Source organism: Lates calcarifer, linkage group LG15, assembly GCF_001640805.2.
Source record: "Lates calcarifer isolate ASB-BC8 linkage group LG15, TLL_Latcal_v3, whole genome shotgun sequence".
Classification (NCBI taxonomy): domain Eukaryota; kingdom Metazoa; phylum Chordata; class Actinopteri; family Centropomidae; genus Lates; species Lates calcarifer.
Genome location: NC_066847.1, coordinates 21,627,700 through 21,642,952, shown reverse-complemented (window position 1 = coordinate 21,642,952; position 15,253 = coordinate 21,627,700). Strand labels below are relative to the sequence as shown.

General features: G+C 42.9%; 1 protein-coding gene across 2 annotated transcripts in view; it reads right to left on the bottom strand.

Moving 5' to 3' along the window:
• The window catches only part of zgc:158766 (uncharacterized protein LOC100009641 homolog), a 23,821-nt gene extending 8,568 nt beyond the window's left edge, over positions 1-15,253 (bottom strand). For both annotated transcript variants that reach the window (XM_018689016.2, XM_018689031.2), the window contains exons 1-13: positions 14,981-15,253; positions 10,156-10,353; positions 7,826-9,062; positions 4,438-4,641; positions 3,892-4,015; positions 2,616-2,709; positions 1,992-2,078; positions 1,587-1,703; positions 1,092-1,190; positions 747-889; positions 503-641; positions 279-401; positions 14-178 (exon numbers count right to left, since the gene is read on the bottom strand). In XM_018689016.2, coding sequence (XP_018544532.1) covers positions 14-178; positions 279-401; positions 503-641; positions 747-889; positions 1,092-1,190; positions 1,587-1,703; positions 1,992-2,078; positions 2,616-2,709; positions 3,892-4,015; positions 4,438-4,641; positions 7,826-9,062; positions 10,156-10,353; positions 14,981-15,049 — 2,799 coding nt within the window. In that variant the 5' untranslated portion in view covers positions 15,050-15,253. The remainder of the gene's footprint in view (positions 1-13; positions 179-278; positions 402-502; positions 642-746; positions 890-1,091; positions 1,191-1,586; positions 1,704-1,991; positions 2,079-2,615; positions 2,710-3,891; positions 4,016-4,437; positions 4,642-7,825; positions 9,063-10,155; positions 10,354-14,980) is intronic.

Genomic DNA, 15,253 nt, shown 5'->3' with positions numbered 1-15,253 from the left:
AGGTCTTACTCACTGAGTCATAGAACTCATGCAGGTTGGTTAGGATGTCTAGCTGGGCCTTCCTCCCCTCCACTCTGCTTAGGATGGAGCCCAGATGCTCCTTAAAGTCGAGGAGAACCGGGCCGGGAAGGGACTCTGGAGACTCTTTCACAAGCTGCAGGCCGTGTCTCTGTTGGTGCTATTGGGATAAAGGTAAAATCAATTTAGCACTCACACAAAAGCTAATTTACAAGGAGCAGGTTAAAAATTTGTCGTTGATGTATTGTGGCAAAATTTACCACAGACTCCTCCAGAAAGTGGTCCAAGCTTTCTCTCATCTCCTTAATTTTCGGCAGGGACAGAGTTAGTGATTCCAAAGGTACGAGCTGCTTCTCTCCCTCTACACTGAACCAGAGTTTGATCTGAAAAGAGAAAAATTTCACGTCTAAATTTTCTACTGGGAGCAGAGAAAATCTGCAACACAGATGGCCATATCTGGAGAGAGATAAAAGTTTGAGGTCACCTGCTGGGTTTGCTCCTCAAACTTGCGCACCTCCAGCAGGCTCTCTAACTGTTTCTGAGACTTGTTGGACAGGATCACAAGCTTATGAACCTCTTCATCGACTTGGTTGTACAGTGCATTCAACATGTCTACAGCATCCCTGAATGAACAAAAAACATGGTTAAGCAAGTTGTTTTCTGGTCACTATAGGCGGTTAAAGTTACATGACTGTTGAGTGAGAGTACAGCCACTCTTCCTGCAGTACCTGTAGTTTTCATTCTCACAGGCCTCTTCCTTCCTGATGCGGGCGAGGACAGTTCCTCCCTCTAGACGCAGTCTGTTCAGTCGGGTGTCATCTAGCACACACTTCATGAGATGCCTCTGCTGTTCCATCACCTCAGACACCTCCTGAATCAAACATCATATGAATAAATACACATTCACAGTGGATCTAAACATCTGCTTTCTTTTAAATTCAGAACAAAAACCCCTGTTAAAGTTAACCATAAAACAAAGTCCTCAGTTGTTTACTCCTACAGGGAGATATTGTTGTGTCAGTAGAGACGCATAAATCAGAAGGCCAGACTGCCCGCAGGGTCTGGGGTCTGACCTTTGACGTCTTGAGGTTGCCGCTGTTGCTCAGCGTGCTGATAGACTCCTGAAGGGAGGTGATGGCTGCGCTACAACTGCTGGCAAAGGGGTCAATTTTCTGTGAAAGAGAAAGAGATGGAGGGAGATAATTAGCAGTGTCAAACTGCAAGTCCCTCGCCATTCTTAAAATCTGCAGGCTGATTTAGAGAAAAGTAAATAACTAACTCCTGTCCCTGCCTGACATGGAGGGGGTTGAGTTAAGAAAAGTTGTATTTCCACATATCAAACTAATCATGTTTCAACTGGCACAGAGAAGCCGTTTCTTGTAACTATGCATAACCTTGACAAAACAGCAATTAGTATAATAACCTTTTTTCTTATGAACAACAAGCATCTAAGAGTAAACTGAAAAAACACATTTTCTCAAAAGGTATCCCCCACTCTCACCAATCTCTTAAGTAAGTTTACACATACATATGTTGGCTACAGTCCAGCCACCTCCGTCAACACCCACCTGTCTGAAGTGGATCCAGTGGCTGTGGTCGTAGTGGAAGGTGCCCTCCAAGTCTCGTGTGAGCTGGGTTTGGTCGATGTGTTTCAGCAGGGCCTTCAAAGATGACAGCGTCTCAGTCTGTGGCGAGGAAAAGAAAAAGATAAACACACACACATACACACTCAGGTCTCAGTCAGAGCGTGTCTCTTGTCTTCCTTCAAAGCCACAGTAACTTTAACCACCCAAAGGCCTGTAGCGATGAGATTCGATGGGGGTTCATCTGAATCCAGAAACAAATAGGCTTATCAAATATGAATTCTTGCGAATCCCTTATCAAATCTACTTGGATCTAGCACTCAACAACACAAATACATCACTACATTTGAAACACCTCTTATCCATCTGATAATAAGAATCTTTTCTTACCTGCACGGCGATGTCTCGTTCTGGTTTAGCTGCTGCCTCCTTGTCCACCAGGAAGAGAATTGAGTAAAGTGCATTTGGTACCAAAACCTGAAAAACATAACAAAACACTTGCCATTTTAATAGTCTCTTAAAATTAAGAAAATAAAAATTACAAGAAGAACAGCTCAATACTATGAAATAGGCATTTAAAGTGACTTCTAATGTATGTGTTGTGGTTTACAGAATTATCTTCCTTACATCAGAGAGCAACTCATCATCATAACATGATGATATGTCTCTTGCGAATCGGCTGCAGCCACCCCGCTCCCAGCGTGTGGTTAAAAACAGACAAGTAAGCACAGGCTTCTCCACAAGAGCCCTGAGGCCAGCCTTTTTCAGAAAAATGTCTTGGAAGTGCAGTCGCTACAAATTTAAGGTGCGCCCATATTTTAAAAACCAAACAGTGTCAGAGGCAGAACAATAGAAATAAGTAAGGAATGCCATCATGTAATACCATCACGTCTCTGACAGAGAGAGATAGACAGATGCAGTGTTACAGCTCACAAGACAACAGAGATTCAGCAGGGCCTGAAAACTCTTTGGGTGTGTTGGAGGGTAATTACATATTTTCCACTGCGGGCTCACCTGCAATTCAGACAGAGATGACAACAGAGCTGGAACAGCCTGCTGCCTCCTGCCGTCTATTACAACAGTCAGACCTTGATCACGCCTTTCTTTCCTGAAACCAAAGCATTAAAGTTAATGTACTGTCTTTGTCAAACAACTGACTGCATGCAATGCTGTATTGTGACAGCTAAGAAACTGGTGCTGCCTGATAAATGAGTACAATAGTATGTGACGTTTGAAGTTGGGTTAAGAGACATTTATCTTGTGCAGCCTTGGTGAACGTAGGTATTGTACTTCTTCACAAAAACTAATGTATAATTAGTCATCTAAGCATGAAATACAAAGACATTGTGAAACTGTGAAATTACCATTTTTCATTCTCAAGTTTATTGACAATGGTTTTTATCACTTAACTTAAAGTATCCCTATTTAGCATTAAAGAGTGCATAAACAGATAATGGCAAATGGTAAACAAAGTAAAACACTGGGTAACACTTCATATTAAGTTACACATATTCACCATTTACATTATTCACATTTTCTAATTACCATGCATATTTGTAGCATATTAGTAGCATATAAAGCACTTCTTAATGTCTTATTCTGCATGGCCATATTCAACTAAGAGTATTAAAAAAAGAAATCACAATGATTATCAAAGCCATGTCAAGTTATTTTCCAAAACACACAACCACACATTTTAATCAAAACAGAAAATGGCACCATGACACCAAACACAGTGGCCAATGATACCAGGGTAGTATTGGGAGCTCCCTCAGGAAGGGTGTGAATGCCAACAGAAGGTGTTGTTGTAGTGAGGTTCACCATTTACCGTCACAACATTCTGGTTAGAGTGTTACTCAACACTGTTCTAATAAGATTAACTATGTCTTTGCTGGAAAATACTGTGTGTTAATAAACACATTAAAATGTCTTATATCTGCTTAAAAGTCATATCATATATATATATATATATATATATATATATATATATATATATATATATATATATATATATATATATATATATATATATATATATGAGACAATCTCTGTTGTCTTGTGATATATATATATATATATTTATAGATATAGATAGATAGATAGATAGATATAAATATAGATATATATGTGTGTGTGTATACATATACAAGCTCTAAGCAGTGTTATTGAAAAAATGTAAAATGTGTTTGTAAATTCTGGATGGAACAGTAGTTGCAGTCACCTCAGGGGTGAAAGTTTCTGGAGTTATTCTTAACATGGAGAAAATAAAACCTAAGTATGAGTGACTTACCGCAGTGTGGAGTAGTAGTAGCCCAGTAAACAGGTGAGGTCATTGACCGTGCAGCTCTCACCTGCCCACACCTGAGCTCTCGTGCACACCTGCAGCACCGCCCTCCCACTGCGATCTCGGTTTCCTGGAAGACAGAAGTTCGACGGGGGCGTCAGCATGTAACACTAGCAGTTGTCGACTATCAGTTTCTACATCAAAAATAAGACTGTTTAAGTTTTACAACAATGTCAATGACTGGGATTAAAAAAAAAGTAAAGGGAGCTTAGGGGGAAAAAAAGCACTTCAATGTTTCTAAAAGGACTGTTAAATTAAAAATGAAGTGGTGAAAATCAATGGCCAGATGCAGGAATAGCCGGTTTTAGATTTCAGCCTTTTCCACAGACCAAAGAAATAAACAACTCATATTATAAAAAGTCAATGTTCACATAAACCAACATGATGCTGAGAAGAACCAGAAAACATCCCATGACTTATGTAATAAAACAAGCTGATGAGTGGAAGTGAGAGCAGCTAATATCACCTGTGTCCAAATCGCTCATCCCCTACCTGGCAAGATCACAGCACCCGATGCGAGCAGCACTTGATTGACCTCTGACACCAGTGTGTGGAGGACTGTGTTACTGTCATATGAAGAGCTTGATACTGAAGCCAGCCTGATGGCGGTCCCATTGGTAGCTTTGGGACTGTGCAACTCTTCTCCACTATGCCTGCGATGCCTGCTCTCACTGCTGATGCCGTCATCACGTGGTCCTGTGGAGATAATTATAAACAGTGAGCACAGATCTGATGGACTGTCTTAAGTGATATTTACTGAGCAACTTCTGTACAAAAATATAGTCCAATCAGTAGAAATTAGAAGTTTCCTTTCACTCATGTGCTTTCTTACCTCACCGTAATACCTCATGAAACGTGTGTTTATGAGTGGTAACATAGGTTGCTTTAGTAGTGAGTTCACACTGACTCATCATGGAGACCAGGTGTTTAGTCAGCCTGAGTCATGGGTAACTCTGGTGTTATTAGACTCTCATATCTTCACCTCCTCCTCCTCCTCCTCAGCCCTCCATACCTCTAGGCTATGTTTGCAGGAATGCTGCTCCTGACATTACCAAATGGTACCAACAGTTTTTAGACTTGATCCTATTCCTGAGGCAGTGAAACACACACACACATGGAGTATAGTATCTGTATGCTCTACTGGATACTTCATTGTGCCTTGGCAAAGGAAGAATGTCAAGAACTGGGGTAAAATGATTAGTTATCGATTAGCTGATCAACAGAAGAAACTTGGTTTGATTTATCATTTCAGTCATTTTTCAAGCTAAAAATGTCAAAGATTCTCCAGTTTTAACAAAGCTGATGCTGCTTTTCTCTGCCACACTCGATGATAAACTGAATATTTTGGGTTTGGGACTGCTGATCAGACAACAGAAGACTAAATAGACCACTATGGATCCTGGGAAATTACAGTTCACGATAAAAATATATAGTCAAAACTAACAGTTGATTTGTAATTGATTTGTGGTGCTTATCGTAGCTCTGATGGTGGCATGCTGTATACATGGGCTTGGTGTACCCCATGTTTTTAAGTCCAGTGTTTGTCAATCATTACACGTCTTAGTTGTGGCTTTTTAGTTGAGTTTTCCTTTGTGTCGCCAAAACAACACCCATGCTAAAACCCTTGGTCATTTTAACAAATTAGTTTTAAATACAATTACTTAATTATTGAGTGCACTTGTAGAGCCAGGTTGAGGCAAAAGTTGACACTAATATTTTACAACACCACTGAAAATACCATCTAGGAAGAGCAGAAAGCGAAAGTCATAAATGAGGCCCTTCCATTTTTGCAAACATCAGCAATTAAAGGCCTGAAACTTAACATAAAACCCTGACAGGCTGTTGCTCGACCAACTCTGCCGAAAAATCTGTGTCTGATGAACACCTGTGGTGCGTTGTCTTTTTAAACAGTTTGAGGCCTCTTCTGTGACAGTAAACCCTCCCAGCTCAGCCTCTATTGTCTTCAAACAGTCAGTGCATTTCCTGTGCGACTGTGTGGCCAGGCTTGTGTTTGCTGCATGTTTCCTAAATTGCTTTGTTTTGAGAGGAAGTGACAAAAGTAGAGTAAAGCCTCCTGAGTATTGTCCTGGGTGAAAGTCTGTTTTTTGTGTATTCTACTGGATGCATTTTAAAGCCATTAAATGGGGCTAGACCTGCATTGGTTGCTGCTTTGACGTACTGATCACATCAATAAAAGACGATGTGTTTTGATTTTGCAGAGTTTGCTGGCTCAGATCATAAGTAATGCAACCCCAGTGGAGTATTTTTTCAGAGCGGTGTGAGTCAGTGCAAGTTAGGTCTCGTGTTTCTGGAGTGAATGGACTCTCCAAAGACACAGGCACAGTTTGAAAGGCTTTTTTCCCCTGTGGATCCCCAGTGGCTGATTGGTTCACAAAGGAAACTTTTGTAAATGAGGCAACCCATCTGGGATCAGTGCAGCCCCCAGCCCCAATAACAGTGTAGGGTCATCTCATTGTGGGATGCTGGGGACCCTGTGGTTAGTTTACAGGGTTTACAGGATCTTTTGTTGCCTTTGAAATGTGGTTGTGGGAAACCTGCTTTGCAACAGCCGAAATACAATCCCCTCTGAGGTAATCTCAGTAACAGTGATGCCACTTTGCTACTGTATTTTTGCTGAGTGGCAGAGTAGTGTCCTCTTTAATACATTTAAATGAGCAAATATATGGAGAAAAAAAATCTGGACCTGGCCAGACCATAACTGGCACTGTCCAAATAAATCCACTCAGTTTTCATTTCACATTTCAATTCACGGAAGAGGCCGTGTTTTCTAAAAACAGCACAATTCCCATGGTGGTACTCTCACATCGCTGCTTTCCTGAGCTACCCAGTATGAACCAACACAAAACAAAACAGACTGACAGGTGGTAAAGAAAACACAGGGCTGTGACTAGAGGTCTGTTTCCAGGGTAGGGCAATACCTGTCTCCGGACTGTGCCAAAAAACACACAGCGTGGGCTTTGAAAAGCAATCTGTCACCAGTGACAGAGTTAGTGCTTCAGAGACTCCTGATGAACTGTTGTAACCAGTCCTGCTGCAGGGTATGATTACACACACTGGCGAGAAACCACCATTATCCAGCTATCAAGAGTGAAACTTAGTTTTCATACCCTCAGGTTTCATTATTTGAGAAGTAATAAATGATGAGCTGTGGACTGATGATTCAACTGCTGCTAGAGAAAGCGAAACTTGTCAACACTTAAGTTTAAGGTTCTGTAAAAGAACATATTACTATGCAAAGTTGCTTTGTTTAAAGATGTCTTTTTGATGCTAAAATTGTCTTGTCAGATCCCAATCAGATTTTTAAGTATGCATCAACATTTAACAATAATGTAAAGTGAACAAATAGGTAACAAATATATAGTTTGATTTAAAAGAAAAAAAAAAAGAAGAAGAAGCTGAATAAATTTCTAAAACTGCTAGGCACTGTAGTTCTTAGCAAATTTTACTCGTAACGGACAAAGCAGTGTATTTATTGGGGACTAGTTTCAGTCGTAGATTAATACACATTTTGGCGGTATACTAAGTATTTATGGCAGAAGAACAGTGAATACAGGGTTAACTCAGAATAAACTACAGTTCCCATGTTCACTGTGATGAAAGAGGATGTCACCTAGTACATCAGTGTCACTCACTGACCTCATTAAAACTGGGGTCTACACAGAGGAATACACCATATAAGGCTTTAGTTTCACAGGCAACACTTGTTATGAACAATTTTCTGGTTGGTTTTGGTGTTTTCAAACAACATTAAATATTGCCAGCCCAATCCTATAATAATGTGATTAATCATGACTTGTGTCACCATCAGTGTGATTTTTGTACATTGTGACAAAGGGATGAACAGTGCAGCATCACACACCTGACTCCTCTTTGCTGCTTCTCCTCTCAGAACCAGGAAGAGCTGCTTCCACATCCAGCTTCCCAAAACGGAGAGCGTAGCCATTCATCAGCTTTTTGGGTGAGATGCTAGCTGAGCCTCCAGAGGAGGATCGTTCCCGGTGGCCTTTGACCTGGCCTGCCTTGTTAGTCCTTTCCAGTGACTTTGAGCGCCGCTCTGCTCGTCTTTCTGCACTCCGTAACCCCCTCTGTAAGTAAAGCAGAGGTGTGCTGGGCCTAGAGTCATCACTACTGAGCCAGCCCCGGCTACCTAACCTTCGAGATAAGTGTTCTCTGGAGGGGGTCCGGGTATCAGGGGTGCTGCCTGCTGTCACTGTTCTCTCTCTTAGGCCTGCACTGTGCTCCGGGCTTTCCTCCAAGATGGACTCAGAGCTGGACCCAAGGCTCATGGGGTTCTGCAAGGCCTCCATGTAAGATTTTCTGAAAATCCTCCTGCTCTCAAAAGCTACAGAGTCCCTCGGGAGGCGACGCCGAGGGCCTGGGTTACTGAGGTCTGTACTAAAAGAGAGCATCTTGGACCCTGGCCCTCTTTCTCTCCCACCGCTGTCCTCATCCCCCTGTCCTATCCCACACACTTCAGTGGGTTTATCGATTTTAATGATGGACGTAGCTGTGTCTGCTGCGCTGATGCTGTGGCACTCGCCGCCAGGGTCCCTGTGGTTCCTGATTGGCGAGGTGGGCTCCGAGAAGATGGAGTCAGCTCCCTGAGAGTGCAGGGACTCTCTGGAGCTGCGGTGGCTGTCCAGAGTCCCCGTGGATCCGCTGGTGCTGCAGGTGCTGAGATGGCCGCGGAAGCTGCCCCTGCTGCAGCGTGCTTGCATGATGGCGTCAGTGCTGCTGACAAACAGAGGGTTGACCACGTTCTTCCACGGTGTCCTGTACACAGAGGTACCGGTGGTGAGCAGACAGTTCTGTAGCGGGTGCAGGTTTCGGTCACGCGTCACATTCTGCAAAAACTCAGCCGTGAAGACGCTGCCATACATGCTCTCCGCGATGGGGATCTCCGCAATGGCCTGCCCACTGGCCGACAGACATTTTATCACGAGCTTGGCAGTCTTGCGGCCCAAAGGTACGATCTGTAGGTAGAAGTCTCCCTGCTTTAGTCGGACTTTGTGCAGGGGGGCGAGCTGCAGGACGACTTTCTCGTGGATGCAGAGAGGCCAGCCTTCATGATAGAACAACAAGCCTCTGAACCTCACCTGGGAGAAAAGAGAGAAATAAGTCAGTACCTACTCTCATAAAACATCATTATCACATGTGTGTGTCATGGCTCGGCTGTGGCACGTCTTGCTTCATTTTAGCGGACATCTGCAAAGCTGTGTTCAAACACATGTTTAACTTTAATGGAGAGGAGAGATGTTTTCATGGGACACGCTGGATGAATCACTGTCAGCGATCGTTCGACTAAGGAGGAAAACCTGTCTGATCAGGCCCGGTTTCGCAGCAACCACAACACAAATCTTGACTGTGACAGCATTTTAAAAACAGACCCTAAGAGGGAGAAAAGACACGGTGCTCAAGGGTTGGCTTTTTTCATCTCTTATGAATGTCAAAGCAGAGGCTGAGGATGTGATCTTCCTCTGAAGCCTCTCATATTGCCTGCCATACAAAGACTCTCATGCACAGCAAGCTGTTCTCAGGGGCTAGGCTTAGGTGAAACTATTGCTCTATGGCTATCATCACAGTGTAATCACCAGAGAGATGAATACAGAGGAATAAAGTTTCAGCGCTTTGGTCATAGAGCCCTAACCCAGAGCAATCAAAGCTTTTGAAAGAGAATATTGAGTTACACTTTGGACGCAAGAGTCCATGGCAGCTTCTCAAACAGACCACAGTTTCCCTCTGTTTCCCTTTTCAGAGAAGGATGGCTGCTTTTCAGCTTGTTTTGGGAACAATAATCAACTCTGTCTCAGTCTGGTGCTCCCCCTTCCCACTCAGCAAATACATTCACACTCAGCAACACTGTTCTCACATTCTTTTTTACACAAACATTTTGTCTTATCACTCCAGTTGCTTATCGTTCAAGATAAGTATTATTCCCCGTTTGAGGTGTTTAGGAAACTACATGTGCAAACTTGTCAGGACACCATGTTTTGGTGGTGATTTTATTGTATTTTCTCCTCATCCTCTTCAAACATCTCTGACAGTCCTGCAGGAAATCACTATTGTTAGTAGCAGGTAAACCTCTGACTGTGTTGGACCCCAAAAGGAATTCAGAAACAAATCAAAGTAAGCATTCTTAAATTGCTCCATTTAACCTCAGGTGCCATGTCAGCAATGTCAACCACTCACACAGGTTTCTTGTTGGATGATCTGCAGAATCCTCTTGGCAGGAAGCAAGAAGTCAATGAGACAGCGGAGGCCGTCTCCGCGGTATTGCCTCTCCACCACGCTGAAGAGCTGCCACAGGACGGTGGCGGCGGTGGCAGTGAAGGGGCGGTACAGGGCCGACAAGGTGTTCTGGATGCAGCTGTCCAAAGACTCAGCGTCCTGATGTGGAAAAAAAAGAGACCATTTAGGATAGACATACTTAATCACATCAAGCTTGTGCTACAGAAAAAATGTTAACAACAACAAAGCTCAGGGCCACATCGAAGGCCATTTTCCTAAAGATATAACAAAATATTAAAGGATATGATTGGAAGGTTTTCAGATTAAGAATCTAACATTTCACAAGAAAAAAAGCAAAAAATTAGGAATTAGGAAAAAAAGGGTTTGTTTTCATCATCAAGATTTTTCTTGGAATCACTTGGTGAGTCCCAGTCCACAGGTTAGTAACCACTGGTCTTAGTAACCACAGGATACTCTTCCAAAACTATGATCAAATTACAAGGCATCTGCTTACTGTACATAAATTCAACTAGATAAACATGCGGTTGCATATACACATGATTTACAGGGAATGATCCCACTTAACCAGACAGACAGGAAGTTTAAACGTGACAGGAAACATGACATGTCAGCCATGATGGTCTTTCCATCAGAGAGAGGGGAAACACCTGGTAGAGGTGACGTCACCATCAGCGGACACAAACAGCCCGAACTGGAAAGTCCAGACTGGACTCCAGTGTTGGCCGGGATGGTGCAATGCTACCCTTTAATAACAACCACGTCATCGCAGAGTATTATCTGATTCCTACATGACCTGGGCGACCACAGTGGTCCCCAAGCAGAACAGGTGACACATCCAACACGGTTAGTTACAACTTATATGTGAATGAGACGAGACACTTGGGATTACGGTGATTCTGGATGAGGCTGACCTGTTCTTGAAGTTATGTTCACAGTTCAGGTTATGACCTTCCTCTCAGCAGTGATAGCCAAGGCCAAACATCCCTCCGCTATCTGTCCTTCCCGAGTGGAACACAACAGTGGAATAGAGACATCTGCCTCCAGTGATAAACACATAGATAGACAGCAATGCCAGGAAAAGTCCCACACTATGACAACTGTGTACCATGTTGAAGAACGTGGGGGCTGAGGATGCAGCTCTCACTTGAATGTCCACGCTGCATTTACATGTCAATAGACATGTGTAAAAAACGATGCATGGAAATCAAGAGATCACCTGCGCTCCGGTGAATTCAGCCTGTCAGACAGCCCATGTTTCACCCTTTGTAGAATCTGTCTTGTTGATCTAAGCAGCTCAGCACCATCAATTAGAGGTGAGTGAGTACAGTTCAGTGCATTGGTACACATGCCACCACTCTACTACAAGGCGCTCATTGTGCACTCCGCCTCTCTAAGTGGTATGTGCTGTACAGTGTTGGTGCCCTGAAACAAAACGCCCACCTCCATTAGCAGTCAGCCTGCTTTTAGCGAGACGAAAATGTCTCTGGGCATTAGTCACTGTTGCACCCGGGAGGAGAAGAATAACATGGTGTTTTATTGGAGGAAAGCTAACAATGGGAGGAAAACCCTCACTACATAGTTAGGACAAACCAGCAAGTTTCTCTTCAGGTTCCCAAGGCAGAAAAAAAGTGGCAGTGACAGAAACAGTGTTTTGAAGGGCGATTACTCAAAGTAGCAGATACTTGAGCTCAATGATAAATAAAATGCTATTCAACCTGTTGCACAGGAGTGGCTGTCAGTGTAATCCGATGCTACAAGACAAAAGAAGACAAAAACTGCACTTATCTGAACAATAGCTGCATAACACTGTTTATATTCATAGTTGTGGCAAATAAACATTGCATCATCACCCTGGAGATGATATCTTACGTAAGGAACAGCAGATACAACTTTCCATTGTCAGGAAGCATTTGAAGCTTTTCATTAAAAAAAAAGAAAAAAAGAAAAAGTGTCACCTGGCTAGTCAGAGACATATCTGCATGTCTCAGCAGAGTGACTGAGCTAAGCCGCCAGAGCTGAGCTTCCCATCCGCTCCGAGCCAGAGAGGAATGCAGTGTGTATGGTTGTGTATGTCTAGCGTCAGACCCTCAGCCAGGACAGGAGCAGGAGTGGGAAGTCAAACCCTTTGTGATGCCGGGTCTTTGTGAGCGGCTGCCTGCGCGATGGAGGAGTGAAGCCGTAATTAATGGCTTTGAGCTCCAGGTGGGACACTTTTGTCTGCCCCGTTAGGTAAACCAGCTGTTCGAGAGGTGTGCAGGGCGAGTAAGTAGGTTAAACGATTGGGGTGGGGGTGGGGGGGGTGTCTCTCGATGAAACAGGCAAACTAAAAGGATAGATTCTGGCTAAGTTTGAACAGAGAGCAAATCTTGCAGTGTAGTGTATAAGAGACATTAAAAACACAATCAAATGTTGTGTTGTGAATTTTTACAGCAACTTCTGAAGCGTATGTCGGAAAGTAGAAAAACAGAAAAAAATCAGAGTTGGGGGGGAAAGAAAAAGAGAAGGAGTTCATCACAGAGAAAGAAAGAAAGAAAGAAAGAGTGAGAGACACACAGAGACAGAGAAAGAGAGTGAACGCGAGGTGGTCACTGACACATTTAGTGGGTCAGGGACACAAAAGGCGCTGCCTACCAGGCCTCCAGTGGAGCATGAAGCCACCAGGGGAGTGTAACAGGAGAGCCCTGGAGCCCCCATACAGGCTGCTCACTAACCAACCTGCTAACAGCCTCAAAGGCAGCGGGGGGATGACAAAGGCCACAGGTTGCTCAGACCTGCCCTGCTGCCAGGTGCCAGGACACCAACAAAGGAGCCTGGTGAGACCTCAGTGTTGAGCCCGCAGTTTGATTCAGCTTTTGATCTGCTCCAGCAGAAATGCTATCTTATGAGAGGAACAGAGGCAAGGAGAGGGGCTGGGATATGAAGTCAGACAAAATATCTGTGAACTGTACCCATACCAAGCAATTTAACAACAACCTGAACCCTTACTAGTTACAGAATAAGCAATGCCAGACAAAGATCCAACAAGTGTCTCAGCTATGGACACATGTGTGTCTTAAGACACGTACCTTCATATCAAACTGAACTGTTTTTGAACACACGCACAAACCAGATCACAGATACTTTACACACAAAAACATACTAGAGACTAGAGAGCACATCCTTCAATGGACAACAGGATAATATTAGACACTCTAAATGTTATAATGTTATCTCAGCAGATAAACTTTAACCCTGAGAGTCCAACACGGATCATGTGACAAAGCTAGGTCAGTTGGGTGACAGTGAGATCAACAATAATGGAAGTCTGGAGGTGATAAACTGGCCCACCCACCTGCATAGAGCAAAAGTTACTATTTTTTAATATCACTATGATTCACATTTAGATTCCTGTGATGTAACAACTAAGAGAAACATTTCTGTTAATCGTCAGGCTATAGTGTTCTTTCTTTCATTTGTGTTCACTGTATTTTATGAAGCTGGGTCATAAAACGTATTTTTGTTCTTTCTTTTTTAAAACAATAAGACCAAAGCAAACTGTACAGTTGCCTAATAGAGTAGCGCAGTAGTAGGAACGTTTTCCAAAATTCCCACGTTACTTATCAGAAAGTTTAGATGTATGTGATCAGGAGGCAACTAATGACTTTGTCCTACAGGATGTAAACAACATTGACAGGATATTGTTCCTGAGCAGCCCTGACAGACTTCACAGACCCTATAGATAAATGTACTGTACAGGGAGCACTTACCAACACACAAACATTCACATATTTGATTAGGCCTTTGCATAAAAGAAATCCCAACAAGGGGGTAAAAAAGTGAATGGAGGTCCTTCAACCAGTCAGCGCAGTGATGAGCAGTGACAGCAGAGACAAAGGAGACTAACAAAGTCTGCTGATACCTCTTCAGGGTAAATATAGAATGGATGCATACCAAAACAAGTGGGAGGATGATAAAGAAACTTGCCTTATCAGAGAGGATACAAACTTGTGTACTTCACTGACCTTAAGAAATGATACATCTTGTTTTAATTTTTCCCCCCTAGATATAATGATCACACACAGTTGAAATTCATCGCTATTCCAATCTACAAATGAAAACAAGATTTAAAATACACAGTATTTATGAGCTCTGGTCTCCAGTTTCAGTGTTTAGCTCCCTTTCAAGACTGCATACCTATTTTGTCTTAAATCACTGTGCAGCAGCCATATATTTGGTTGTAACATGTTGAGGAGCCATCAGTGAACAATTACTCTTATTGCCCTTCACAGTGAACAGAGAGTACTACAGGCAAATCTCAGACAACAGATAAATGTTTGCTAAAAATGCAAACATTTACACACTATGACATATGTGTCCTTAATAGAGAAAATGAGAAGCCATGGAAAACTTGGAACTAAATAAAAACAAAGGGATACGTGTATATGGAGATCAGCGAACACAATGCACTCCCTTCTCCCTCACTTTATGCATGTGTGAAAACTCCCTGCTGTGTTTTGGCTGCAGAGTAAGAAGTCAAAATATCAGCTGTCTACAAGCTGAGGCATTAAAAACATCCATGCTCTGAATGTGCACAGTAACACACACAAACACAACACTGTCGCTGAAAGCTCCCAGAGAGCCAGGTTTATAGCCAGTACAGAAAAAAAAAGGAAAGGAGTGTTAAGTTAAAGGACAAAACACAGCTTAATAACAGACACAAGACAGCAGCTTCCAAAAAGTCCCAGTAAAACTGGGTATAAATTCAAAACATATTTCAGGCTCGTACCTTAATACTCAGGTAGTTGTCACAACTCCGGGACTTTGCTCTGGAGTGCATTTTGCCCAGTGACAGCATTTAGACACTCCGAAAAAAAATCCCAAATTTCAGTAAATAAATAAGGGTCATCAACTCCAAGCGCTAGAATCCAGTATATGATCCACGCTGTAAGTGCTGTAAGTCATTGCTGTGGTATCAACAGGTCCGGTGCCATTTCTCTCCCCTCTCTCTCTCTCTCTCTTTCCGTCTGCTGTGGTGTTGGCAGCTGGAGCAGACTAAACT